Source organism: Perognathus longimembris, chromosome 7 (genome assembly GCF_023159225.1).
Source record: "Perognathus longimembris pacificus isolate PPM17 chromosome 7, ASM2315922v1, whole genome shotgun sequence".
In the NCBI taxonomy this organism is placed as follows: domain Eukaryota; kingdom Metazoa; phylum Chordata; class Mammalia; order Rodentia; family Heteromyidae; genus Perognathus; species Perognathus longimembris.
In genome coordinates this window covers 16,978,495-17,006,403 of record NC_063167.1, presented here as the reverse complement: position 1 = coordinate 17,006,403, position 27,909 = coordinate 16,978,495, and the positions used below count along the sequence as shown (strand labels likewise).

The following is a 27,909-nucleotide window of genomic DNA, read 5'->3' as shown; positions in this document are numbered from 1 at the left end:
CGGCCCTTGGGACTGGGCCCTAGGAAGGAAAGTGGGTGTTTTTCAGGTTGTGTGGGAAGGGGCCTTTGGGGCCCAGGCAGGGTTTGCCTGGGAGGCGTTGTCCCCACAGGCTGGGGACCCTATTCCCTACCTCTTCTGCCCCTGAAACTGTTAAACTAATTAAGGCTGTGGAGCCGCAGGATTAATCGGGGCAGCGCGGCGCAGGCCGGGAGCTCAGGTAGTCGATTAGTGCGCCGCGGAGGATATTGGATTTCTGAACCGCAAGTCAGCACTATTCGGGCCTGTTATCTCCCAGGCTCGAGGGTCAGCAGGCGGGAGGCCCAGGCACTGGCTGCCCCCGCCCGCCCCGGGCATCCACTCCCCTGCCCATGCAGCCTGGCCCACCCTATCTGCTTCACCACCCTCTCCAGGCGTCAACGGTTGCCTGATCCTTGTTTGTCCCTCCCCACTGCCCACTCTGTTGGGCTCTCTTCCCCCATGCCCCTCTCCTCTCTGCCTGACCCCACCTGCCTCTCAGCCTCTGACTGATGGGTCCCAGCCCGACACCCCCCCCCCCATTCCTGTCCCTGTCTGCCTATATCCCTATATCCCCCGCTGTCTCTGTTCTGCCTCACACCGCCAGTCGCTGTTTCTGCTATTTCATTTGTGTGTGCCTGCCTCTCACAGTTTGTCTCTCACGTCTCTGTCTCTCTGTGTATCTCTGTTTTCCTGTCTATGACTCTCCTCTCTCTCTCTCTCTCTCTCTCTCTCTCTCTCACTCTCTCTCTCTCTCTCTCCCTCTCTTTCTTTCTCTCTCTCTCTCTTGTGTGGTCTCGGCTGGTGTCTGCAACCAGAACAAATCTCCCCCAGCCAACACCCCCTGAACAAGGAGGCCAGAGCAGCTAATGGGAAACATGTGATTCTGCCTTGCGCCTGGAGCACCGTGAAGGGAGCCTTAGTCCCAGCCCAGCCCAGCTCCCCCTTGCCGCATTCCCCCCACCACTCTGCCCTCTGCCTCCCCAGCTTGAGTGGGTACTGTTGCAAGTTCCCCAGCTATTTACGTGGAGGGGGGCTGGCATTTATCAGTTGGGGAATATCAGGCTTTGGAGGGGCTGAGGGCAGCTGCTCGCTCATCCTCTGGGCCGGCAGACCCCAAGCAGATCCCCCCACACACACACCATATGTAGGAGAACAGGGCCAAGACAAGAAGAGCTGAGCCATGGAGGCCTGGATGGGGGGGCAGCCTGTTCACCCCCCTCCCCGAAGGGCTCTAGAGCCACCCAAAATTCCATGTTTTCCACCCTCCTGGGCCTCTGGGAAGCTGAAGAGGTGGGGGCTCCCTGAGGGCTTGGGGGCTGCTGGGCTGCATTTCTGTGCCCACCCAACCACAGGGCTAGGGGGACAGATCAGAGGAGGGAGGCTCTGGCAGGTTGGAATTCTCCTTCTCTGCCTGTGGATAAATTGTCCCTAATCCAGGCTTGGGGAGTTGTCTGGCTCCTACAGAGAGAGAGAGAGAGAGAGAGAGAGAGAGAGAGAGAAGAGGGAAGCAGGCACATACAAACACAGTGACACAGGCGCACTGTCTCACAAAGGGTCTGCCTCCTGTGCATGCATGCACACCAGTTACACAAACACTCCATGGTGCTGACACGCACACTAGGCACACTGTAGCACAGGACTTCTCACACAGGGTGACACTGACACAGCTACATGGGTGTAGACATGCAGTGGCATAGTACTGCTCTTGCAAGGGCCCACCAACACACACACACACAGATGCCCAGGGTGCAGACACCGTTAAGGTCATACAAACCCACATATTCACAGGCATACCCACAAGCACATGCTGACCCGTGGCAAAGCAGACTGACAGGGCCACCATGACCCTGATAACCTACAGAAAGGAAGAGGTAGGAGGGAAACAGTGCTGATGTGCAATGACACAGTGCTTGCAGTCACAGGCCTGGAGATTAGAAACCTGCAGGGATGGTGGAGGCTCAGCCGCCCACCCCCACCCCCTGCCCAACACACACCCAGAGAGCTGAGACAGGCAGGAGCCCGTTTTGGCTCCTGACACAGTGAGATACAGAGCCAGGCACAGTGTGTACACACGTAAGCATACTCCCAGCCTGACTACAGCTGGTGTCCATAGCCACATGTCTAGGTAACCACACATATAGGACGCTGATCAGTCTCCTGGCGTGCACACACTCTGACACATGATGGACACACAAGCCATGAGTGAACAAACACGTGGTCCCACACATTTACTTTTTTTTGGCATGTGGTTCCAGGGATCAAACCCAGGACCCCCTTAGTGCCGCTAATGGTGGGCAAGCACTTTACCACTTAGCCCCATCTCCAGCCTCCACACATGGACACTCTTAAGCATGCATGTACCCCACACAGGTGTACAGAAATGCAGACAAGCTAAGTAGACCCAGAAACCCACATTACAGGTGTATTTACCCAGACAACTGAACATTCACAGCCATGTATTTACACAGCCGAAATCTCTATCACACACATACATATTCCCAGGCAACCAGAACCTAGAAGCAGTCCACGAGGACTGGTTCCCAGACCCCCTCTGGGCTCCGGTACAGACCTCAGGGCGGCATACAAATGGGCAGGAAGGGGGGTGGGGCTTGAGGAAGGCCATGGTTGTTAAAGAAAACAAGAGACATAGCCAGTTGCTGCTGGAAACAGGCAAGCGCCAGCTGCATACACGTCCTCGTGGAAATCTGTGTCCACACCACTGAGAACAGCCATTCTCCCACCTGTGCAGAGAACAAGCTCTTAGCACACATCCCCACTTGAGGGATGAGGAAAGGGAAAAACAGAGAGGGTCCTGGCTGAAGCTAATGAGCCAAGGCCTATCTGACGCTTTAAGCCAGCTTCCTTCAACCATTGTCTGTATCTAGATATACAAAGATGCTGCTTCCCTTTGGGCTGGGAATGTGGCTTAGTGGTAGAGTGCTTGCCCAGCATGCATGAAGTTCTGGGTTGATTCTTCAGTGCCACAGAAACAAAAGGAAGATGTTTCTCAAGTGGTAGAGTTCCAGCCTCGAGCAGGAGAGACTCAGGGACAGTGCCCAGGCCCTCAGTTCAAGCCCCAGGGTTGGCAAAAAGAGAGACAGACAGACTCACAGCTCCGCTGCAGGATGTGGTTGGAGCTGGATTAGACCTCATCTAGAATAGCCTCCTCCTAGTTCAGTGTCCCTCTGCTCTGCCGTGGTGGTTCCCCTTGCATCAGTGCTCATTCCTACTGTGCTGTGTTTGCTTCCACAGATGGGAGCTTGCCTGATCGTCTGCCCATCGGCCTGGACGCCAGAGCCCGCCCAGCTGAGCTTGTGCAGAGGGCTCCAGGTGAGGGGCTATCCTCAGGCCTCCGAGGAAACCACCCCAGAGACGCTGGCGAAGACGGGCCCTTCCTACTGAGCCAGGCCTCTGCACAGCCTGAGCCTGCTCAGGTAACTAAGCTGAAGCTGGACCTGGGCCTCTGCTAGTCCTTCAGGGATCCCCTCCCAGTATAGACCAAGAATCAGAGGATATTGACCCAGATTACTCAACCTCCCCATTGTCCAGAAAGGGAAACTGAGGCTCATGATATCCAGTGAGTACCACTTGAGAGTGCCTGGTGTGTGCAGCTGGCCAGCCCTGTAGGACCCCTCTCTGTCAGAGTCTGTGGAAGGAAGCGAAGAGCTGGGAGGCCCAGGTGAGGTGCCGGGAGAGCTCAGGTGGTCCAGGTGTGCTAGGCAGCCCAGAGGACCTGGAGGGGGTGGGGCCAGTGGCAGGACCTGCCTCTCTGCTTCTGGCCCAGGTTAGCCCACCCTGGTTCCCTGCGGCAGAGGCCAGGTAGGGCTGCCCTGCCCTGCTGTGGCAACTCCCTGAACTGACACATGAAGCCTGGGGCTCCAGGAAGCTCCCTAGAACCCAGCCTGCTAGGGACCCCACCCAGCTTCCAAAGGAGCATTCCTGGGGCCTGAGGTCTGGGGGTGTGGCCTCCTGGGATGGGAAAGGTAGGGAGGTAGGGCTGTGGGAGGCTCAAGTTGAGTGTGCTACCTGTCTGAAAATGCCCTGGCGGGCAGGCTTGTGTGCAAGCAGGTGTGTGTGGGTCTCTGTCCTCAGGTGCCCAGGGTTGTGTATACAGGAATTATGTAAGTGGACTGAGCTGGGGGGTGGGGTGGGTCAAGGACTTTCTGTGTGGCGCACTGGAGTGGTGAGTGTGTGGGATGGGATGCGGGCTGGCTTCTGGGAAGTTGTGGGCACACGGGTGCTGTGCGGGCACAAGAGCTGGTGTGTACTGTAGAGATGTGTCAAGGAGACCTGAGTCCCCTGGAGCGGCAGGATGTGCGCCCGAGGTTCTGGGTGCACAGTGGGGTGGCGTGTGCACATGGCTCCATTTGTGCTTTGGAGGTGGGCCGGGCAAGCCTGGAGCAGAGCTGGGCTCAGCAGTGCCCAGCCTGGTGGCCAAATCGCTGAAGTCACTTCCTTTCCAGCAGTGACTTTCCAGGGGGAGGAGTTCTTCGGACCTGGGCGGGCAGGAGGGGCGGGGCAGGCGCCCAGCTCGCTCTCTGGGGAGGGTGGGGGGAGGTGAGAGGTGGGAGGACGGCCTGGTGGGGCTGGAGGAGAGAGTCCTCTGGGAGACAGAAGGAAAGACAAGGACAGGAGTCTGGAAGGGCCAAGGGCAGGAGGGGATGGGGGTGGAGCGGAGCGGGAAGTTCAGTCCCTGGGTGACCTCAGAGGGAAGAAGGGAGGGCCACCAACAGGGTGACCCTCGTCCAGGGAGAGCTGGCAGTCACGCCTACACACCTGGCACCCAGGGCAGGGGGCTGGCAGGGGGCGGCTCAGGGACAGACCTGCTTGCCAGGTGCCCTGCTCTGGACAGGAAGAGGGTGGGCGAGGGCTGCACAAAGGAGCTCTGTGTGGTTGGGGGTAGGGTGGGGTGTGCTGTGCTGTGTAGTGCTGTGCTGGGGGGGGGGGGGGTGATGGCCTTGGAGGCGGGGCAGGACCAGCTCCCCTTGGGGGCATCAGTGGCTCCAAGGGGACACCTAGTGGCAAGGGAAGGTAGTGCATGGAGATGACTGGTGGGAGGTGGTGACTAGCAGCTAGGAGGAAGACAGAAGTCAAAAATTAGAAATGATAGTTAGGACTAGGACAGTTGGAGGAGGCTGACTCTGGAGAGCAAAGCTTGGTTTTAGAGGAGCCCAACAAAACTAAATTCAAGTTCAGACTCCAGCAGAGTCTGAATGGAATGACTTGGCTACCTTTAAATGCCAATAAGTGACCCATACCATCATTATTTCCATCCTTGCTACTTTGGTTGTGATTTGGAGCTAGAATCGAGTTGGAAGATCTGCAGATGGGGTGAGCGGGTAGGGGGCTGAAGGGAAGAAGACAGAGGCGGTGATGCCTAGTTCCTGGGGGGAGGGAGGAAGCTGATCCTGTTTGGTAAGGCCCCTGAGGAGAGGGGAAGGGAGGCGATGGGGAAAGTCTCCGGCCGGCCTTGTTTTCCACTGCCTGGAGGAAGGGGACATCTCTGGGTTTTCAGACCAGACTGGGAGGGGAATGGAAGAGGGAGGACATGCAGGCTGGAGAGAGGGTCATGAGGCCGGAAGTGAGGGCTGGGGCTGGCAGTCTGGTTCCCCTAGGGAGACTGTGGGTGGAGGAGGGGGGGCTGGGGAAGGGGTGGGGTGGTCACAGCCACAGTGGGGAGGGTGGGGCTGGGGACTCAAGGATGTGGGTTGGAGCTTCCCGGCACTGAGCCGGTGCAGGTTGGGGCCCCTCCCAGCCCGCTGGTGTCCCCGTGGGCAAGCTCAGACACACTGACCCAGAAGCAGCCAGCAGACAGAAGGACTCTTTCCACTTTGTTCTCAGACCAGGGCTAGGTGGTATCCTTGGGAGGGGGCCAAGAGAATGGCCGCCTGCTGGGGCGTGGTGGGGAGGGGAGCCAGCTGCTTCCCTCAGATCCTGGAGACTGCAAAAGAGAGCAGTGGACAGAGTCAGAAGGACGTGGCCAAAGGTCTTCACGGGTGGGTGGAACAGAAGCCGCCACTGGGGAGGAGGTTTGTCTCCTCTGCCAAGATCACACCCTCCGGCCCCAAGTGGGAGGTCTCCATTGCCGGCCAGTAGGGTTGGTGAGCCTCATCTACTGCACATAGGGGGGACGGTGGCTTCTGGTGGGCGTCTCAGGGCAGCGGCAGCCAGAGGGCCACCATGCTACTGGAGATTCCAGCATCTCCAAGGCACTCCCTCTGAGGGGACAGGTCCACAGCCAGGCGTAGGAAAGCACACAGCCTAGAGTGAGCCCATAGGTGGGACAATGGGGAGCAGTTACTGAGGCCTAGGACCTGCTGAGACGGAAGGATCTACCAGGCAGAGCAATGGTCCACCTAGAGAAGAGCAACAAAAGGGCCCTTCTGCTCTATGTGGCCTCAGGCAAAGTCTGTCTTTTCCCTCTTCCCATCTCAGTCTCCTCATCTGAAATGGAAGGGCATGAGATGGCACTAGAACAGTATACCCACTGGGGTAGCGGATTAAAAATACAGATCCCCAGATGTCCCTCAGATGTGTGAGTCAGACTCCCCTGGACTAGGGCCTGGGTATCTGGAATGTGACACAGCTCCCCCAGGCCCAGGGTTTGGAAGCCAATGGCTTAGATAATTTTAAGGTCCCTCCCAGACCTAAATTAGACCACAGCTTGGAAGGAGCTTTTCCAGAAGTGGCTAAAAGAGAGTTGTGAGGAGCTGGGAGTAGAAAGAGGCTTTGGCCTTAGGGCAGAATTAGGAAGCAGCCTCTGAGCAGCTGTGTGACTTCAGGCAAGTTTCATAAGGGCTCTAGGCCTGTTTTCCTTGTACCTAGGGGATAATAAACCGTCCATGCCTCCTTGGTTGCTGTGAAGACTCCGTAGATCAAATGGGGCACAAAGGAGTATCCTTTCTCACACATCCTGGCCTGAGCCAGCTTTGCAGCCTTCCTATGGAGCAGTATGTCAGCCAGTTGAATCCATACCTGTCTATCGTAGCGGGTAGGCCTTCGGGACCCATTGCTAGGTCAGGATCAAACACTAGGCCTTGGCCATTGTGTCTCTTAAGACCTTCACAGTGATCAGCTCCCATCCAGTCCCCCAACCTCCAGGATCCTAATTCCTGGGTATCAGCCCAACTCTTGATAGTTTTTAGACTCCCTTGGGAGTCAAAGATGCCTGGATCTAAATCCCAGCTCTGCCTTGACCGGCCCAGGGAGCCACTCGGTAAATATTTATGTAGCATCCATAGCCCAGGCTCTGGGGTCAGAGGAGACAGCAGTAAACAAGCCAGATGTGATCCCTGCCCCTGAAAAGCCAACATTCTCAGGGAAGACACATGAAACAGCCAGTCACACCAGTAATTGATTACAGTTGTGATAAATACTATGAAGGTGAAATAGATAGAGCCCTGGGAGTCAGTAGCCAAGGCCTGACCAGAGCCAGAGGTAGGATGGGGCTTCACAGAGTCTGAGGAAAACCAAAGAAGGTCCAAAGACTCGCCCTTTCCACATCCATGTCTGGCTTTCCCTCAGTGTCTTCCTTGGGTCTTTTGGAGCTAGAAAAGAATTAAGAAGGAACTTCATGAGAGCCAGGTATGGTGGTGTATGTCTGTAAGCCTAACACTGTGGAGGCAAAGGTAAGGGAGGACTATGAGTTCCAGCCAGTTGGCTATGTGTTGAAACCCTATCTTTAAAAGAGAGAAATAGCTTCATGAGAAAAGGCAGGGACGATAGCTCTATGTGCCATATTCATTTATTCAACCTGTGTGTGTGTGTGGTGTGTGCGTGTGTATGCACACACATGCAGTGTGTGCCAGTACTGGAGCTTGCACCCAGGGCCTGTGCTTTGTCTCCTAGCTTTTTTGCTCAAGGCTACTAGCACTTTACAACTTGAGCCACAGCTCCACTTCTGGCTTTTTGGTGTTTAAATTAGAGATAAGACTCTCATAAACTTGACTGCTAAGGCTGACTTAGTACAGTGATCTTCAGATCTCAACCTCTTGAACAGCTAGGATTACAAGGAGGAGCCAACATAGCCCATGCTGTTCTGGTATTCTGGGCCTTTATGTGTGTGCGTGGGGGGGGGGGGTGGTAACTGGGTCTTAAACACAACCTGGTGCTATCAAGGCAGGCACCCTACTGCTAAACTATGCCTCCAGCTTCTTACATGCTGTTCCGGCTGTTCAGTGAATACGACAGACATCCTTGCCCCTGTGGTACTTAGGACCTTCAGTAGATCATTTTTCTAAAAGTGGGTGAGGACAATTGTATTGATCTCAGATTCGAAGGGGGATTAAGTGAGATAATCTATGTGAAGTGCTTGGCCCACTCTTGGCAGTAGAGAAAGTATCCCCAAAATACGGGCTTTTATTGCTGACTCTAGTGATTGCTAGACCTCTGACCTCAGGCACTCTGTAACTTTTTCTTTGAAGCTCTTATCCCACTAATAATTAAATCACTTATAATTATCTGACAATGTCTGCTTGTGCAGAGTAGGCACCCCATAAATGAGTATATGAATGAATGGTGTTACTTTATATCTGAGCCTCCATTTCTTCGTCTGCAAAACGGGGTTATTAATAGCCCCTACCTCACAGGATTGGTATGAAGAATTAAATGAAGCGATGCCTGGACAGCTTCCCACCCAGTGCCTGGCGCACAGTAGGTGCTCACTAAACCTGAGCTGCGATGGTCCTTTCCAGGCGCTGTCCGCACTCCGAGGCCTGGGCTCAGGCCGAAGTTGCTCTGCCACATCCCCAGCCGACAGCCAGCGACTGGCAGAGCCCCCAGGCACGGGGGCCCTTTCTCTCCCAGGTCAGCTGGGTGGGCACACTGGAGGGAGCCGGGGGCTTGGGGGGACGGCGGTGGCATCCGGTGGAGGCTGGGCCAGTGGGCTGGGGTTTAGTGTGGCCATGAAGTCATATGGAGAACTCAGATCTGTTGTCTGTCTTGTCCACAGAGATTTCCAGCGTGACGGCCCAGGCGGCAGAGCCGAGGGTGAGTGGCTGGCATTCTGTTGGAATCCCCGGGATGGGGGGGAGGGGGGAGGAAAGAGTTTGTGCCCACAGTAGGACCTTCTGACCCTCCCCTTAGGTTTGCACTGAAGTGGTCACCTCATCCAGCCAGTGGGCCTCTCTGACACAGGATGTAGCAGGGGGTCAGTTGTCCATAGAGCCACTGGGCCCGTGGTGGCTGGGACGCACAGGCGGCCTGGGGCAGGGCTGGAGTAAGAGGATGAGATGGCAGGGAGGCCCCAGGGTAAGCTCCTTTGGGGGAAGCTGCTGAGGATGCTCAGTGTGAGTCCTCCTGCTGTCCTTCCCCGCCAGGTCCCGGTCCCGGCTTCTCGCACCCTCATGTCAGCCCCGGCCCCGCCCGGCGGCCCTCGGAGGACAAGGTCAGGATGCGTGTGAAGCCCCAGGGCCTGGTGGTGACTTCCAGTGCCGTGTGCAGCTCTCCTGACTACCTCCGGGAGCCCAAGTACTACCCCAGCGGTCCCCCCACCCCCCGGCCCCTGCTTCCTACCAGACCTCCTGCCAGCCCACCTGACAAGGCCTTCTCCACCCACACCTTCTCCGAGAATCCACGCCCACCCCCACGCCGGGACCCCAGCACCCGGCGCCCACCCGTCCTTGCCAAGGGAGACGACCCACTACCCCCTCGGGCAGCCCGGCCCATCTCCCAGGCCCGCTGCCCCACTCCAGCCGGAGACGGTAACAGCTCCCGCTGCCACTGGGACAACGGCCGTGTGAACCTGCGTCCGGTGGTGCAGCTGATTGACATCATGAAGGACCTGACGCGGCTCTCGCAGGACCTGCAGCACAGCGGTGTGCATCTGGACTGTGGTGGGCTGCGGCTCAGCCGGCCCCCGGCCCCTCCACCCGGGGACCTGCAGTACAGCTTCTTCTCCTCACCCAGTCTGGCCAATAGCATCCGCAGTCCTGAGGAGCGCACCACCCCTCATGCCAAGTCAGAGCGGCCCGGCCACCCACTCTATGAGCCTGAGCCCGAACCTAGGGACAGCCCTCAGCCTGGCCAAGGCCATAGTCCTGGAGCAGCGGCTGCAGCCACTGGGCTACCCCCAGAGCCTGAGCCAGATGGCCCTGATTACTCTGAACTTGCCGACGCTGACATCCTCAGTGAGCTGGCCTCCCTTACTTGCCCAGAGGCCCAACTGCTGGAGGCCCAGGCCCTTGAGCCACCATCGCCAGAGCCAGAGCCTCAGCTTCTGGACCCCCAGCCCCGCTTCCTGGACCCGCAGGCACTAGAGCCACTTGGGGAAGCCTTGGAGCTGCCCCCACTGCAGCCCCTTGCGGATCCTCTGGGACTGCCGAGCCTGGCTCTGCAGGCCTTGGATACGCTTCCTGACTCGCTAGAATCCCAGCTACTCGATCCCCAGGCACTTGACCCCTTGCCTAAGTTGCTGGATGTCCCTGGGCGCCGTCTGGAGCCCCAGCAGCCACTGGGGCACTGCCCATTGGCTGAGCCCTTGCGCCTGGACTTGTGCTCACCCCATGGCCCTCCTGGGCCTGAGGGCCACCCCAAGTATGCCTTGCGGCGCACCGATAGGCCAAAGATTCTGTGTCGCCGGCGGAAAGCCGGCAGGGGTCGTAAGGCAGATGCTGGACCTGAGGGCCGCCTGTTGCCCCTGCCTATGCCTACGGGGCTAGCAGCTGCCCTTGCTGAGCCCCCGCCACCGCCGCCCCCACCACCTCCTGCCCTGCCAGGCCCGGTCCCAGAGCTGGAGCCAGAGTCCTCCCAGACCCCCGGAGTCCCTCCCCGCAAAAGTAAATGTCGGGGTGTCCGGCGCATGGTGGTGAAAATGGCCAAAATCCCTGTATCACTGGGGCGGCGGAACAAGACCACCTACAAAGTGTCGTCCCTGAGCAGCAGCCTGAGCGTGGAGGGCAAGGAGCTGGGCCTGCGCGTGTCCGCAGAGCCCACGCCCCTGCTGAAGATGAAGAACAACGGGCGCAATGTGGTGGTGGTCTTCCCTCCGGGTGAGATGCCCATTATTCTCAAGCGCAAGCGTGGTCGCCCTCCTAAGAACCTGCTGCTGGGGCCCGGCAAGCCCAAGGAGCCAGCCGTGGTGGCTGCCGAGGCCACCACCGTGGCAGCGGCCACCCTGGCCATCCCGGAAGTGAAGAAGCGACGGCGGCGGAAGCAAAAGCTGGCCTCGCCCCAGCCGTCCTACGCGGCCGATGCCAACGACAGCAAGGCCGAGTACTCCGACGTCCTCGCCAAGCTGGCCTTCCTGAACCGCCAGAGCCAGTGTGCCGGGCGGTGCTCCCCACCCCGCTGCTGGACGCCCAGCGAGCCCGAGTCCGTGCACCAGGCCCCGGACACCCAGAGCATCTCCCACTTCCTGCACCGCGTGCAGGGTTTCCGACGGCGCGGAGGCAAAACAGGTGGCTTTGGGGGCCGGGGTGGGGGTCATGCGGCCAAGGCAGCTCGATGCTCCTTCAGCGACTTCTTTGAGGGCATCGGCAAGAAAAAGAAGGTGGTAGCCGTGGCATCTCCTGGGGTCGGGGGTCCCGGCCTCGCTGAGTTGGGGCACCCCCGGAAGCGGGGCCGAGGGGAGGTAGATGCCATGACCGGCAAACCCAAGCGCAAGAGGAGGTCTCGGAAGAACGGGACTCTCTTTCCAGACCAGGTGCCGGGTGGCCCGGGCTTTGGAGAGGCAGGTGCTGAGTGGGCAGGGGACAAGGGTGGTGGCTGGGCCCCTCACCATGGGCACCCAGGTGGGCAAGCTGGCCGAAACTGTGGGTTCCAGGGGGCCGAGGCCCGGGCCTTCGCCTCTGCCGGGCTAGAAAGTGGGGCTTCGGGCCGCGGCAGCTACTACAGCCCGGGCGCACCCTCGGGCCAGACGGAGCTCAGCCAGGAACGCCAAAATCTGTTCACTGGCTACTTTCGCTCGCTGCTCGATTCGGATGACTCCTCCGACCTCTTGGACTTTGCCCTCTCAGCCTCTCGCCCAGAGTCCCGGAAGGCATCGGGCACCTATGCAGGGCCTCCCTCCAGTGCCCTGCCTGCCCAGCGGGGCCTGGCCACCTTCCCCAGCCGGGGGGCCAAGGCCAGCCCAGTGTCGGTGGGCAGCAGTGGAGGCGGCGCAGACCCCTCCTTCCAGCCTGTTCTTTCCAGTCGCCAGACCTTCCCGCCGGGACGGGCAACGAGCTATGGGATAACTCCAGCCACGTCAGACTGCCGGGCGGCTGAGGCCTTCCCAAAGCTGGCACCCCCGCCTTCAGCTGTGGCCCGCTCCCCCACCACCCACCCCCCTGCCAACACCTACCCTCCCCAGTACGGTGGCTACGGGGCTGGACAAAGTGTGTTCGCCCCGGCTAAGCCCTTCTCGGGTCAGGACTGTGCTAACAGCAAGGACTGCAGCTTTGCCTACGGCAGTGGCAACAGCCTTCCTGCCTCTCCCAGCAGTGCCCACAGCGCTGGCTATGCCCCCCCTCCGGCCGGGGGCCCCTGCCTGCCGCCTGGCAAAGCCTCTTTCTTCAACAGCTCTGAAGGTACCCCCTTCTCCGGGTCAGCCCCCACACCCCTGCGCTGTGATAGTCGTGCCAGCACCGTCTCCCCCGGTGGCTACATGGTGCCTAAGGGCACCACAGCTTCTGCCACCTCCGCAGCCTCTGCCGCCTCCTCCTCCTCCTCCTCCTTCCAGCCCTCGCCTGAGAACTGTCGGCAGTTTGCGGGGGCTTCTCAGTGGCCTTTCCGGCAGGGCTACGGAGGCCTGGACTGGGCCTCTGAGGCCTTTAGTCAGCTCTACAATCCCAGTTTCGACTGCCACGTCAGCGAGCCCAATGTGATCCTGGACATCTCCAACTACACGCCGCAGAAGGTGAAGCAGCAGACCACCGTGTCCGAGACGTTCTCCGAGTCATCCTCCGACAGCACCCAGTTCAATCAGCCCGTCGGAGGGGGCGGCTTTCGGCGTGCCAACAGTGAGGCCTCCAGCAGCGAGGGCCAGTCGAGCCTGTCCAGCCTGGAGAAGCTGATGATGGACTGGAACGAGGCATCCTCCGCTCCCGGCTACAACTGGAACCAGAGTGTCCTCTTCCAGAGCAGCTCCAAGCCCGGCCGTGGACGGCGGAAGAAGGTGGACCTGTTCGAAGCCTCGCATCTAGGCTTCTCCACATCGGCCTCGGCCACTGCCTCGGGCTACCCCTCCAAACGGAGCACTGGGCCCCGGCAACCACGGGGTGGTCGGGGGGGTGGGGCTTGCTCAGCCAAGAAGGAGAGAGGTGGTGCAGCAGCCAAAGCCAAGTTCATCCCTAAGCCGCAGCCGGTCAACCCGCTGTTTCAGGACAGCCCAGACCTGGGCCTCGATTACTACAGCGGGGACAGCAGCATGTCTCCGCTGCCCTCCCAGTCCAGGGCCTTCGGTGTGGGAGAACGAGACCCCTGTGACTTCATGGGACCCTACTCCATGAACCCATCCACACCTTCCGACGGCACTTTTGGCCAAGGCTTCCACTGCGACTCGCCCAGCCTGGGTGCCCCTGAGCTCGATGGCAAGCATTTCCCGCCCCTGGCCCACCCACCCACCGTGTTTGATGCTGGCCTGCAGAAGGCTTACTCGCCCACCTGCTCACCCACACTAGGCTTCAAGGAGGAGCTGCGGCCACCACCCACCAAGCTGACTGCCTGTGAACCCCTCAAGCATGGGCTCCAGGGGGCCAGTCTGGGCCACACAGCTGCAGCCCAGGCCCACCTGAGCTGCCGGGACCTGCCGCTGGGCCAGCCCCACTACGACTCCCCCAGCTGCAAGGGCACAGCTTATTGGTACCCGCCAGGCTCTGCTGCCCGTAGCCCACCCTATGAAGGCAAGGTGGGATCGGGCCTGCTGGCTGACTTCCTGGGCAGGACGGAGGCCGCGTGCCTCAGTGCCCCTCACCTGGCTAGCCCACCGGCCACGCCCAAGGCCGACAAGGAGCCACTGGAGATGGCCCGGCCTCCCGGTCCACCCCGTGGCCCTGCTGCAGCCGCTGCTGGCTATGGCTGCCCACTCCTTAGTGACTTGACCCTGTCCCCTGTGCCAAGGGACTCGCTGCTGCCCCTGCAGGACACTGCCTACAGGTACCCAGGCTTTATGCCGCAGGCACATCCTGGCCTGGGTGGGGGCCCCAAGAGCAGCTTCCTGGGGCCCATGGCGGAACCTCACCCTGAGGACACATTCACCGTCACCTCCCTGTAGTGCCAACTGAAGTGCCGACTGGACCGTGAGGTTTTGTTCCTGGGTGAGTCTGGGGACTGGGGTGGAGTGGGCAAAGGCCTGGGCGGCGGGCAAAACTGAACATGTTAATGCTTGGACAGGAAGAAGAGGTACAAAGAGATGAGCAGGACTCATCTGTAAGGTCAAAGGACAAAAGGGGGGACCTGGCAGCAGGGGAGAGAAGCTCAGTCCTGGGGCTGAAATGGAGCTTGGCTAGGAACCCAGCAGGACATTTAGAGATACTGATCATTGGAATGGTGGGGAAAACATGGACTAGATAGGAACTCCTAGCTTGGTTCATCAAACAAAGGTTTCCCTCATGCGTGCTAGGCCTTGGGCAAGAAATTCTCACCACTTGATCTTCACAAGGGAGGGTGTTTACATCCTCCCATGAGTCGAGGAAGGGAGAAGCAGATCCGTCACCCACCTAGGGCTAATCCGGAGTTCTAGGTCCGTTGGACACTCCTGGCACAACCCGTGTGTCCTGGTCACACACTCTGCAAATGCCTTTGGAGAATGACCCAGGGCCTCTCCACGTGCCTCCCCCCAGTGTCTGCGAAGGCCGTTTTTTAAACATCTTTGACCTAAGATAGGCTCAGTGTGATAAGGGGATCCACTCAGGAACTGACTCTCCCTGGAAACCTGCCACCAATATCTCTGTCCCAGGTAGGATATTTTGACCCTAAAGCCAGTCCTTTTCCTCATACCAAATGCTTCTCCAAGAGACCAGTTAAATATTGTACGATAGTATCAGGTGCTAGTGGCTCACACCTATGATCCTGGCTACTCAGGAGGCTGAGGTCTTGGAGGATCACAGTTTGAAGCCAGCCCAGCTTGAAAACTCCTAAGAAACTCTTGTCTCCAATTAACCAGCAAAAAGCTGAAGTGTGAAAGTGTGGCTCAAGCACCAACCTTGAGCATTAAAAGCTAAGGGAGAGCACAAAGGTTCTGAGTTCAAGCCCCAGCAGACACAGGTACAGGCACACAAAAGAGTTTGCATTTTAGAAAAGGAATGTTAAAAAAAAAAATTCCCAGGTGACCAAAAGGAATAAGGTTGAAGAAATGATATTCTGTAGCCCAACCTGTTCCAGAATACAGCCACAGCTAGCTCCACTTAAGACAACAGGTACCTGTCACAACGCTGGCCCTGATGTAGTAACTGGCAGTGAGGTGAGTTGGTGACACGTCTGAGGCCCTCACTCTTTGTCCCTGCTGCTCCAAGCCACCAGGGTGTTTCCCTTCCTGGGGACGGATGGGACAGCCTCCGGGAAAGCCCCAGCTCTGCTCTGAGGAGGCCATTCGGGGCCACAGTGACCCAGGGTTCCGAAGTGAAGTCAGTTGGTGCTTACTATCCACTCTCTGCTAGACTCCAGCTGCCCTGGGGCCTGAGGGGGACAAAGAGCAGCACCAGGGAGCCGAGGCCTCTGGGAGGACCATGCTCCATGCTCCTAATCAAGCTCTTGCCCCACTCTTGCCTCTGTTTCCCCATCTATTCAGGAAATTGACCTCAGTCATCTCTTAGGCTTATACCACTCTGCATGGCAGAGACAATGGACCCACCTTCTTTTTTTTTTTTTTCTTCCTTTTTTTTTTTTTTTTGGCAACAGATTTTCTCTCCTAATGCAACCAGGCCAAGATTAAAATGGTCTTCCATTCCCCATGCCTCTCGCCACAAGCAGCAGAGCCGCAGATCTGAGGCAGGTCTGGGAGAAGCTGCTTAGGGTTTAAAATGTCAAACTCTTGATCCCTCTCACTGGAGGGAAGATGTCTCATGGATAATCCAGAAATGTGAATAATCCAAAAACTGTTCCTCCCAGGCTCTGGGTGGGAAAAAAGGAACGGGTGTGGGGGCTGGGTGTTTGGGCAGGTCACAGCTCAGTGCAATGCATAATGGAACCACCCAGTGAGGCCTGAACACAGGAGGAACTGGGATGCCATCCAGCACCACATTCTGGCCCCGCTCCCCACCCAGGGCTGCGAGTTAGCAGCACTGTCCTCAAGCCAATGCATGCAGTTGTCCCAAAGACATCTGCACAGCACCCCCTTTGTGCCAGTCTTTGGAGTGAACACCACAGGTGAGGCACTTGGTCCTCAGGCAGCTTTTGGTTAGAGGGAAAGACAGCAAGCAGAATGACACAGAACTTTTGGTAGTTACAGCTGTAGGAAGGGAAGTATGAGAAAAAGGAAGCCATGGGGATTATGAGAACCTGTAACCCACTGCCCAGACCTTGCGGCGGCTACCCGAAGGACGACGAGGGGGCTAAACCACTGCACAAGCTGTGGGCAGAGAGAACAGCAGTGTGTGCAGCCGGGAGGCAGGCAGGAAGGGGCTGAGCTCTGAGGAAGTGGTAGGAAGACACAAAAGCAAGTGAAGGCAAGGCACACAGGGCATTGCAAGGAGTTTGAATTATTCAAATCAAGGCACGTGGGGAACCACTGAAGAGAAGGTTCTCAGCTGGAGAGTGGGGCACATTGGAACTGGGCAGACATTGAAATAGGGAGGCCAACTGCAGTAGTTCAGGCAGGCAGAGATCGTGACCTGGACCAGCAGGATGGGCTCCCTGCTTCAGCTAAGGTGGCAGTGACAAAGGGTGGGGGAATTCGGAGCAGAGTAGTGAGGAAGAATTAATAGAGGGAGTCACATTGTCAACAGAAGGCTTAAGCAGAGAAGACAATGATGCGCTCACTCGCCAACAGGCAGTGAGCAGCTTTGACGCTGGGCACTAGGGAAGCAATAATTCAGCTTACCCATGAATCTTGAACCTCGCCCTGCTCGTTCAATGCCATGTGCTGGGGAAACAAAGCAGATATGGTTCCTGTCCTCAAATTCAGCATCCACCCAAGGAAGCTACAAGTACACAAAGAACCTAGAAACAAAAAGCCATGCCAGGCTGGGCGCCAGTGGCTCATGGCCTGTAATCCTAACTACCCAGGAGGCTGAGTTCTGAGGATTTCGGTTCGAAGCCAGCCTGGAGACTCTTATCGCCGGTTAGCCACCAAAAAAGACAGAAGTAGAGCTGTGGCTCAGAGCACTACTAGCCTTGAGTGAAAAAGTTAAGTGCCCAGGCCCTGAGTTCATGCTCCAGTACAAGCAAAAAAAATAGAGGGCTGGGGATATGGCCTAGTGGCAAGAGTGCCTGCCTCATATACATGAGGCCCTGGGTTCGATTCCCCAGCACCACATATACAGAAAATGGCCAGAAGTGGCGCTATGGCTCAGGTGGCAGAGTGCTAGCCTTGAGCAAAAAGAAGCCAGGGACAGTGCTCAGGCCCTGAGTCCAAGCCCCAGGACTGGCAAAAAAAAAAAAAAAAATAGAAACACACCTGGAAGGATGTGTTTTCTGAGAGGGTCAAAGACGATGCAGCAGGCAGTGAGTGCTCAGAAGTCATCCCTCTGCCTACTTAGTGAAAAAAGGGACATTGATTTGCTGCGGGCCCTTTGTGTGCTACTGCCCACAGCAACCCCTCGGAGAGAGGTGAAAAGAGGAGGAGACAGGACGCTGCCTGGAGGATCTGTAGTTAGTAAATGGTGGTGTCAGATTTGGAACAAACGCACTCCTGCCTCTCTGGGCCTGCCACATGGCTGCTCCTTTCCTCTGTACTCCACTCCCGGGTTCCGTGTCTGCAAACTGTCAGGTTGGACTTTGTGGGTCTGTGGAAGAAACTGTACTTGAACTTGACCTTGAAGAACAGGTGAGCTTTGGTGGCAGGGAAGAGCACTTCAGGCAGGTCACCTGGCAAATGCCAGTGTAGGATGAAAGGTCAGGAGACTAGGGACTGTTGGGCGTGGCTGGGCTGAGAGCTGTGACTGACAGGAAAGAGACAGGAGACTCGTCTCGGGAGACAGACCTTGGGCCCACGCAGACATTTTCTCTTGCCTGAATGAAAAGCAAAGCAAGGCAGACTGACTATACTGGGACCCTATAGGCTAAAGGTCAGCCATACCAGACCCTCAGGGCAGGGGCGACAGGTAGGAAGGACCTGTTAGGTGTTGGAGAATCTCTGGTGCCTCTCTCCCTGTCCTCCTCCCTCTCAGGCTTGGAACTGAGGCCAAGAGAAATGTCACAGGTCCTCCAAGGTTACACCAGCTGGGCCCTAACCAGAGCAGGAGATGGTTTCCAAGGCCACCATCCAGCTGGGGTCAGCAGGCACGCTCAAGCATGGGCCAGGCCTGGCTGCTCAGAGCCCTGTCTGTCTTGAATCCTTGAGAGGTCACCTGAACTTGCCTCTGGCTCTGGGTGAGAAGTCTCACATCATGGCTCAACCAGTCCTTCCCTGCCTCTCCTGGGCTCCTGCACTTCCCCCTGCTATGAGGCCATCCTCTCTCTAATCCTATCTCTTGCCCCTCTCACAGCTGTGAGACGGCCTTGTTCTAAGAACCCTATTTCCTGGAAGCACCATCTCCGTGAACATGCCCTCTCATGTTTCTCTCCCAGCACCCCACAACCCAGAGTAGAACCCCCAAACTGAAGGACAATAGCCAAAAGCCTACCTGTAGTCGCAGACAGGCCTCTGTGTACCATGTGGTTCCATCCCTTAACACCTACATGACCTAGGAGTGAGTCACTCAGCTCTGCATCTCGGGTGAGAATTAAGGGAGATTGCATGTGAAGGAAGCGCGTAGCAGGGTCCTGGCTTGCAGCAAGCATGCAGTCAGTGGGTGGTGGATGGTGGATGGAGACCTCCCCACAGAGCTTGTGTGTGCCTCGCATACTTCCTGAGCTTCTGGGCCTTGGCTCAGTCCAGATCTAGTCCTCCAGCCTCTGTAGCTTGTTGCCCTCCAACAGGGACCTTGTATTTCATGGGCATGGGGAGGTTTTGAAATACCTGAGTTCCTTGCCTCAGATACTGCCTTCCCAGGGAAAAGGTCAGCCCCACCCCCAAAGGACCCAGACCTGGTGAGCAATAAAGCCTAGACTCAAAAATGACCTCGGCAGGGGCTGGGAATATGGCCTAGTGGTGGAGTGCTTGCCTCGCATGTACAAATCCTGGGTTCGATTCCTTAGCACCACATGTATAGAAAAAGCCAGAAGTGGCGCTGTGGCTCGAGTGGCAGAGTGCTAGCCTTGAGTGCTAGCTCAGGGACAGAACCCAGCCTCTGAGTTCAAGCCCCAGGAATGGCAAAAAAAAAAAAAAAAAAAAAAAGACCTCAGTCAGCCAGAAACCCTTCCCAGAGTTACCCTCGCCAGTCTTCTCTCCCAACACAAATAATCCGGAAAACTCTTGGTAACTTTGTAATGTGTCTCGATCTTCCCCCAGGGCACTTCACCACTTCTCGGGCTGCTTTCTCTTTGTAACCTTTGGAGCAATAGTGTCCTGAGTCTGAGCCTTGAGGGTAGGCGGGTGGGGGATCTGTTCAGCACACAGGAACTGCTCCCTGCTCTGGGCTAGGCAGTGTCCTGTGCTAATGCACACGGGGAGCAGATGGGCAAGGCCCTGCCCTCGGGGGACTTCCAGCCTGTCAGCAGGGATTCATTAAAAACTTCCACGTCACCACTCTGCAGGGGAGGGACTCAGCCCCTCTCTAGAGTCACCTGCATGGGGCAGGCAGTTAGGGCTTCCTGAGCTGGGAGCCCTCCTTCACAGTGAGGATTTCTAGCCCCCCCTCCCCCTCCCCCACCGCGGCCGCCAAAGTGCTTATTGTTCAGTATTTTTAGATGCATGGTGTCTGGAGCCCCTAAAATATTTATTGGATGAATTGATTAAAGCACATCTGCTCCTGCAACTCCATGCTTCACACCTTTTGATTGCATCCTTCCTCTCCAGCCTCCTTGCCTGCAGAATACAGGCCAGTCTTCCTGGCCGGGGGTGGAAAGTACTTGGGGCTTGTGCCCTGGCATCGCCTCTCTTGCAGCCCCATCTTCTTCTCGCCCTTTCTTGCCCGCTGAGGACACGTGGCATGAGGAGGGTACTATGGGAGGGGTCTTTCACTCTTCCCTGGCCTGCGTTGTCCTCTCCTGTCCACCATGGTCTTCCCACCTGCCAGTCCCTGCCTTTCAGCTGACTTCACCTCCTCCCGGGCACGGTTAGTCTCTGGCCCTGTGTGCGTGGTGACAGCCCTTCTTGAGAACGTCCTCACAGGTCGTCAACCCCCTTTAGGCCACTTACTCATCTCTGCTACCATCTCCCCACCCCAGTGTCTCATTGTTCCTGGGACAGGTCGGAGAGTATGTCTGTGTTCTAAGTTGAGTCAAAGATGAGCATGGAGAATGAGAGAATCATGAAAGACAGAAGAGTGGGGAGTGGGCCAGGGTCATATAAGTAAACTGGATCGAACTGTCAGGGCTGACCCAAATCTTAGAAGCCAATTGACAGAGGACTGGTCTAGACTGGTCTAGGGACTCAGCCAGCAGGTCATCAAAGCACATAACAGAGCCAAGGATCACCCCATTTCCATTGTACTCTCTTTTCTTTTTTTGCCAGTCCTGGGACTTGACCTCAGGGCCTTGGCACTCCCCCTGAGCTTCTTTTGCCCAAGGCTAGTACTCTACCACTTGAGCCACAGCGCCACTTCTGGCTTTTTGTGTATATGTGGTTCCGAGGAATCAAACCCAGGGCTTTGTTCATGCTAGGCAAGTGCTCTACCGCTAAGCCAAACTCCTGGCAGGTACTCTTATTTTGCTCAGCCTCCCCCCACTTCCTTTTCATGTCCCACACATGCAGTTAGTTGCTCACCCCTGTCTTTGCATATAAGCTATCCCTAGCTAGGAGAGTGGAAAAGCTCTCGGTGTATGTTATGTGTATGCCTCTTGCCAGTAGTAGACACTGATTTTTTAAAACTGAGAGGAGAACACACACACACACACACACACACATCCTGTCCCTCCCCAGTTGTGAACCTCAGTGTGAGACCTCATGGACTGCAGGCCCACCCTACCTGATGGTATTTCTGCCAGGCAAGTGTAGTCTGGGCCCTGAAATGGTATCATCTGTGCGTTTAGGCGGCTCAGGCTTGTCAGCCTGGAAATACTGGGAGGTAGGCCACTCAGGCAACTGTAGTCCTTGGGGGACCATCTTGGCTACTGTGGGTCCCGCTTATTACCTGTTTGAACCCCTCCTCCCCCCCCCTCTTTTTTTTTGCCGGGCCTTGGTGCTGTCCCTGAGCTTCTTTTGCTCAAGGCTAGCACTCTACCACTTGAGCCACAACACCACTTCCAGCTTTCTCGAGTAGTTTAATGGAGATGAGAATCTCACAGTCTCCTGCCTGGACTGGCTTCGAACCACAATCCTCAGATCTCAGCCTCCCAAGTAGCTTGGATTACAGATGTGAGCCACTGGTGCCTGGTTGAGCCCCTCTTTTGTTTTTTTGGTTTTTTGTTGTTGTTGTTTTTTTGCCAGTCCTGGGGCTTGGACTCAGGGCCTGAGCACTGTCCTTGGCTTCTTTTTGCTCAAGGCTAGCACTCTGCCGCCTGAGCCACAGCACCACTTCTGGCCATTTTCTGTATATGTGGTGCTGGGGAATTGAACCCAGGGCCTCATGTATATGAGGCAAGCACTCTTGCCACTAGGCCATATCCCCAGCCCATGAGCCCCTCTTTTGCAGAAGAGAAACTGAGGCCCAGAGCAGGAAGGGCCTTGCTCTAGATCACAGTGAACTAAGTCTCATTCTCATACACTTTGCTTTCTGCTCTTATTTGTCATTGAACCCCCTTCTTCTTGAGGCAGAAACTAGTGAAGGTTAAGTCATAGCGCGTGTCCTGCCAGTGAGTGTGAATGCATGTTTCCTGGTTGCTTAAGTAAATGTGCAAGTGTAGCCTTCTTTTGGGGAGAGACCAGCTCTCTGGGAAACCTGCTGTATATCCTCTATAGCCCTTTGAATCTCAACTCAGCTACCCTTTAGTGCTCACTGAGCCTACTCCACTGCCAGGCAAGAGGCAATGAAGGTCATGGCACCTCAGATTCAAAAACTGCACCTGAGGACCCAGTGGAAGCTGGCTCTGAGGCTCCTTGTAAAGTCACTAAAAGGTTAAGTCTTGGGAACAGTGGTTGGTGTTCTGGGGCCAGGTGCATGCTGGGATTGAGAGTACAGAGGTACCACCTGCAGGCCTGGGCCCTGGAGAGAATGATAAGTACACTGGTAGCTATGGTAACAGGGTGCTCTAAGGAGGCATCCTGGAGGTGTGCAAGAGCTGAGCTGGACCTTGATTTGACATGCTGACCTGTCTCTGATCAGTCATCACTCTGTCTTTCCGTCCCCACATTTGAGACACCAGTGTGCTGGGCGCTGTGCCCAACAGTGAACTGAGAGCCACAGTGCCTTCCACCAAGACCATTAGGCACCCCACTCCTGGTTCTCCCTCATCTCCCCGCATAAAGTGCCCATCTTAGGCCTGCTTTGCATGAGCCTCTCAAAGGCAGGAACAGGGTTGCCCTGTCCTCCGCTTTGTTTCTAATGGCTGGTGCTAGGCTTGGCACCTTGGTGTTTGGACTTCTCATGTGGACAGTTGAGTCTAGTGAGATGTGAGTTCTCCCCTTACCCCGCCCAACCCCCCATCATCTCCCAGATTCTGCCACAGTCTGTGGCTGGCCAAGTCCAGGACTCTGGGAGGAGGAAGGTGAGCTCGCTGGGCACTGGGCGGCTTGGCGGAGGGTGAGAAAGCCTCCTGCTGCCTGGCCGCGGGCACCGCAGGAAGGTTCTGGCAGAAGCCGCCCGCTGGGCTGAGATCACCATGGAGACCTGGCTTGGAGAGGGTCACTGGCAATGGCTGAGGGTTGGTGGGGGTGGGAGAGGCAGGGATTTGTGCAGAGCCTCTCTTCCTGCCCCAGGCCCTTGGGGGAAAAGCTGAGGTTCATCGCTGTTGATGTGCAGAGTGTTTGGAACGGCCCACTGTAAATCTCCCCCTGCTAGTTACCCAGCTTGGCCACTCTCCTTCACCTGCAATAAACAGCTTCTGGATAGAGGCCCTGGGGGGAGGGGGGCTGGCACCCCAGAGAGCATGCTCCTGCCCCCTATTCTGCAGCTAATCCTGCTCATCACCCTCACTGCAGAGACCAAGAGCTACTTTGTTGCTTCCCACCCCAGTGGCCGCCTCCGGACTCTGCTCACTCTCTAGACCTGCCGGTGTGGCGGTGGGTGCCGCTGCCCCAGCCAGCCAGCAGGACTGGGTGCTGCCCTTGCCCTTCAGGAGCCCACCCAGTCCCCTAGCTCCTGGGGGGTGTCCTGGCAAGTCCAGCCTGAGGACAAAAGTCGTCCCCAGGGCTGGCTGCCCAACAGACAGCAGCTGAGGCTGAGCAGAATGTCAATGTGGCCTCGCAAACGGGAAGCCAAGAAAGTGCAAGGAAGGAGAGCTTTCAGTCACCTCCTGTCGCTGCCGGCTCCTGCAGCCCAGCCTGCAGAGGAGGCTTAGGAGGTGCATTGAGCACCCACACCCTGTGCCTAATCCCGAGGACGTGGCCCATGGCGGTGGGGGGCAGAACAGGGAATTGCCAAGCCAACCCTGTTCCAGGCAGCTCAGTCCTCATGGCGCAAAGCTGTGAATCCAGAGGGTCTAGCCTGACTGGGGGTCTGGATAGGCAAGTCGAGTCTCCTAAACAGGATTGGGGCTGCCCAGGAAGAGGGCAGCACCCCAGTCCACTGCTCATGGTGGACTTGGAGTTTCTGAGCTTTGGGAAGGCAGCATCACACTGAGCACAGATGGCAGCATGCTGGGCAGCTCTCTCTCCATTCAGACAGATGTCCTCATCACCTCTCTCTAAGGAACAGGGTGGCATGGGTAGGGCTAGGGAAAGGGTTAGATGTAGAGAAAATGGAAGCAGTGGTTCACAGTTGTGTCCTCCCTGCAGTGTTCCTCACAACCTCCTTGGCAGGGGAAAGAATTACTAAATGAACTCATTGTGACACTAGGAAACTGAGGTTCGGAGGGCCCAAGTGGCCCCAGAAAGATAATAGCGAGCCGTAATATGTGTATTGTGTACGTGTGTTCAGTCTTCCTCTGCCTTACCACACTGAATCCTGCCAACAAATCTCTGCGGGCCCACACCCCTAGTGTGTTGTGTTAACCTGTTGAGACAGGGTCTTGCTGGGTAGTCCAGACTGGACTAAAACTGGAAGTTCTCTCTCCTCACATCCCCAACTCTAGTTAACCCCTTTTTACTGATTACTAGTAAACTGAGGCTCATAGAAGCCTAACTCAACCCGCTGGCCCAGAGCTCTTAAACGGTGATGCTTGTATTTGAACTCAGTGGTGCCTAACTCCAAGAGCCCAAGCTCTTACAGGCCTGGGACCCTGACAGCTCCCTCAGCCTAGCCTTCACCTCTTACGTGTGGCCTCACCCATGCTTGTTTTACAGAGAGAAATTGAGCTCGGAGTTGGCCACATGTAGTCCCCGAGTTATGTGGGAGCTAGATCTGGGGGAAGAAACGATGTGATTGGCTTCTTCCAGAATCCTGGTGGGATTGGAGCAGGGGACAGGGTTCTTGGGTCTTCTTGGTCTCAAAGTCCAGTGTCTGCCTGCTGCTGACTTCTGCCTCTTCTTTTGTTTCTTTGCAGCTTTCAGAAAACCAACGCCAAGATCCCTCCTTGTGTCCACATTGTCCTCCGGCAGGAAAGCCTGCCCCTTGCCTCCCACCCCATCCCCAACCCTCCCTGCCCATCTCCTCCACGCAGAAGCCGAAGGTGAGCCCTTTCTGCACAAAACCAGCAATTGTAAATACTTTTTAAAAATGTACAAAACTTAAAGACAAAAACACAGTTTTAGAAAAAGACAAAAAAAAAAAAGAGAGCGAGAGAGAGTGCGTGTGCAAGAGGTTGCGAGCAGGGCCTCGCTGTGTCCAGAGCCCCTGCAAGTATGCACTGAGAAATTTATCTACAGGTCGTTTGACAAAAATGAACAATATCCTATTTATTGTATATACTGTTTTATTATAAATCGTGGATTGTATATTGCATTCTGTAAACCTGCTGTGGTCCCGTGGTGTGCAAATTCGCATGGTGGGGGGGAGGGAGAAGAACCTCTTACGGGAGCTTTTTTTTTTTTTTTTTCCCCCTTTCTTTCTTATTTTTCACTCTTTTGGGTTTTCTCTTCTGTTGTTGTTGTTGCTTTCTGTTGGCAGGACACACCCAAAGATCCAAGTTTGTATTAAAAAGAAATGAAAAAAAGCAAAAAAAAAAAAAAAAAAAAAAAAAAACCTTGTGTCTTGTGAAAGGGGGTGAGTGAGGGTGGGTGGAGTGGAAGGGACACAGCTGGGCTTTGTCACCAGCCGCTGGGTCCCCAGAGGGACTGAAATACCTACATGTGTTCCCTGCTACATCTGACATCTGCTTGAAACCCAGGGTCCCCCACTCCACTGTGCTCTGTGGACCTGTCCTGCCTCTGCCTCAGTCCATGCATTCTGTCCTAAAAGTGAAGAAAGTTCTACCTCCTGGTCTTCATTTTGCCCTAGGACTTGGCAGGGCGGGGGTGGGGGGACATCAGTCTCCCTGAGGAACCCGCATTATGTGCCTGCTCTTGAATCCGGGCCCCCTCATTCTAACCCTGGTCTCAGAACTCTGCCTTCATTTGTTCTGTATCTCTGGCTTTCTAGCCCCCACATTTGTTTTTTCTTTTCTTGTTCAGCTGCCACTTTACCACTTGAACCACGCCAATAACTAGCTTTTTGTTCTTTTTTTTTTTTTTTTTTTTTTTTTTTGGCCAGTCCTGGGCCTTGGACTCAGGGCCTGAGCACTGTCCCTGGCTTCTTCCCGCTCAAGGCTAGCACTCTGCCACTTGAGCCACAGCGCCGCTTCTGGCCGTTTTCTGTATATGTGGTGCTGGGGAATCGAACCTAGGGCCTCGTGTATCCGAGGCAGGCACTCTTGCCACTAGGCTATATCCCCAGCCCTTTTTGTTCTTTTTGTTGTTGTTTGTTTGGGCTGGTCCTGGGGCTTGAACTCCAGTCCCAGACCCTGTTCCTGAGGTTTTTTGTTTTTTTTTTTCTTTTTCTTTTTTTCCCTCATGGCTAATGCTCTATTACTTGAGCCACAGCTCTCTACTCTGGCTTTTTCTTTCTTACTTTTTTTTTTTTTTTTTTTTTTTTGTCGTGGGGCATGCTTTACCACTTGAGCCACAGCACCACTTCCAGTTTTCTGGTCTTTAATTGGAGATAAGAGTCTCATGAACTTTCCTGCCTAGGCTGGCTTTGAACCATGATCCTCAGATCTCAGCCTCCTGGGTAGCTAGAATTACAGGCGTGAGCCACTGGCGCCTGGCTCTTTTTCTTTTTGGTGGTTAATTGGAGATAAGAGTCTCACAGACTTTCCTGCCCAAGCTGGCTTCAGACTTTGATCCTCAGATCTCAGTGTTCTGAGTAGTTAGGATTACAGGTGTGAGCCACCAGCACCCAGCACCAAGAACACTTTTGAGACTCTTTTCCCCCTGGGACTGCTATGTGTTCCCTCATTAGTCTTAGGTCCTGGGCCCCCTCTACCTCCAGGCCCCCCCTGTATTAACCCACACACCGCAGGCACATCTGCACAACATAAGGTAGGACCATGCCAGTCACCCCAGTGTTTATCCCCAAATGCTAGGTTAGAAGAACTGAACTGCTCTCCCCTGACTTTGGGGGAGCTCTCCGTTGTCCTCACCCAAACAACAGCCACTTTGGTCTCCTGATCTTCAGACACAGTTTTCCCATGACCCATTCTATGTTAAACCTCTGCTCATGTGACTTCTCCCTGTGCTTCCTCAGTGTTGTCTAAGAGACAGCTTCATGTGACCTGGCCTCCCTGATCCCCCCAGCTAGGCCCAGGCGATGGGGTAGACAAAGGAACCCTGGGCTGCTGGGGCTCCCACCCTCTGGGCCCTCCTGCCTGGGAAAAGCTGGAGGGTCCTATATCATAGCCCGATACTCTGGCCTTTGTGCTGATGTGAAGCCTCGTCCACCTGCTCAGCCCCTTCCACAACTCACCAAGATCTTCATCTTGGCTTTCTGTCCTCTCTGCAGACAGCCTGTAGCACTGACATTCCGCTGGGGAGCCAGAAGTGGGGGCAGGACGCAGTTAAGACCCTGAGGACCAGAGAAGAGGGCTCTGCAGAAAGTTTAAAAAAAAAAAAAAAAGCCACGCTTAGGATGCTAAACAGAAAAATGAAGGGAGAGAAAAGAACACGTGCCAGGGCGCAGAGATGGGAGCGGATTGGAGGAGGCGTGGGTTCTGTCTGGAAAGCACACTGCTTGTGATCCTGAAGGGGGAGGGGCTTCTGGAGAGGTCAGTGCAGCAGGGGGTGGGGGGGTGGGGGGGTCAGAGAACCCATCAGAGGAGGCTGGGATGAGCCAACCCAAGAGAAGATGGTTTGCAGCCCCAAGAATTGCCTGCAGGGAGAAAATGAATGTGTTCAGCAGTTGCTGAGGAGGCAGAAGGGGCTTGGGGGCCTGGGGGGAGGGGTGGGGGAGCTGAACTGGCTTCTACGGAAATGAGGGTTCAGTCTGAAGGTGAGGCTTCCTGGGGAGCTGGGGAGATTAGGTAGTGGAAAAGACTGGCTCAACTGAGATGGGTCCAAAGGAAGCGGAATAAAGAATAGTAGAGGGCTGTGTGTCCTGGCGCTCAGGACTTGTGTGGAAGAGAGACTCAGGGAAGAAAGGAGTTAGGGAGGTAACCACAGCTCAGCACGTCCTTATAAACAAAGGTTGTGCTGGAATCCTAGCTACTCAGGAGACTGAGATCTGAGAACCACAGTGTGAAGTCAGTGTGGGCAGGAGAGTACAT

At 56.0% G+C, this 27,909-nt stretch overlaps 1 protein-coding gene and 1 long non-coding RNA gene across 4 annotated transcripts in view; one reads left to right on the top strand and one right to left on the bottom strand.

Annotated features, from left to right (window-relative positions):
• Positions 1-24,930, top strand: part of Ahdc1 (AT-hook DNA binding motif containing 1) — a 43,219-nt gene extending 18,289 nt beyond the window's left edge. Inside the window, exons 2-6 of one of the 2 annotated variants that reach the window (XM_048350619.1) lie at positions 3,271-3,452; positions 8,712-8,823; positions 8,969-9,006; positions 9,336-14,252; positions 24,718-24,930. In XM_048350619.1, coding sequence (XP_048206576.1) covers positions 9,410-14,209 — 4,800 coding nt within the window. In that variant the 5' untranslated portion in view covers positions 3,271-3,452; positions 8,712-8,823; positions 8,969-9,006; positions 9,336-9,409 and the 3' untranslated portion in view covers positions 14,210-14,252; positions 24,718-24,930. Of the gene's footprint in view, positions 1-3,270; positions 3,453-8,592; positions 8,824-8,968; positions 9,007-9,335; positions 14,253-24,717 lie in introns of both variants that reach the window. The other variant, XM_048350620.1, reaches the window with a different exon arrangement.
• On the bottom strand, positions 565-19,082 carry LOC125354791. Of its 2 annotated transcripts, XR_007211544.1 has the most exons (5): positions 18,720-19,082; positions 16,976-17,017; positions 5,813-5,959; positions 759-2,759; positions 565-723 (listed from the first exon to the last, which is right to left on the bottom strand). It is a non-coding gene; the product is annotated as an uncharacterized LOC125354791 (long non-coding RNA). The 2 variants fall into 2 exon arrangements; XR_007211543.1 differs by lacking the exons at positions 16,976-17,017; positions 18,720-19,082 and having other exon boundaries at positions 5,813-6,161.
• Positions 24,931-27,909: the final 2,979 nt, after the last annotated feature.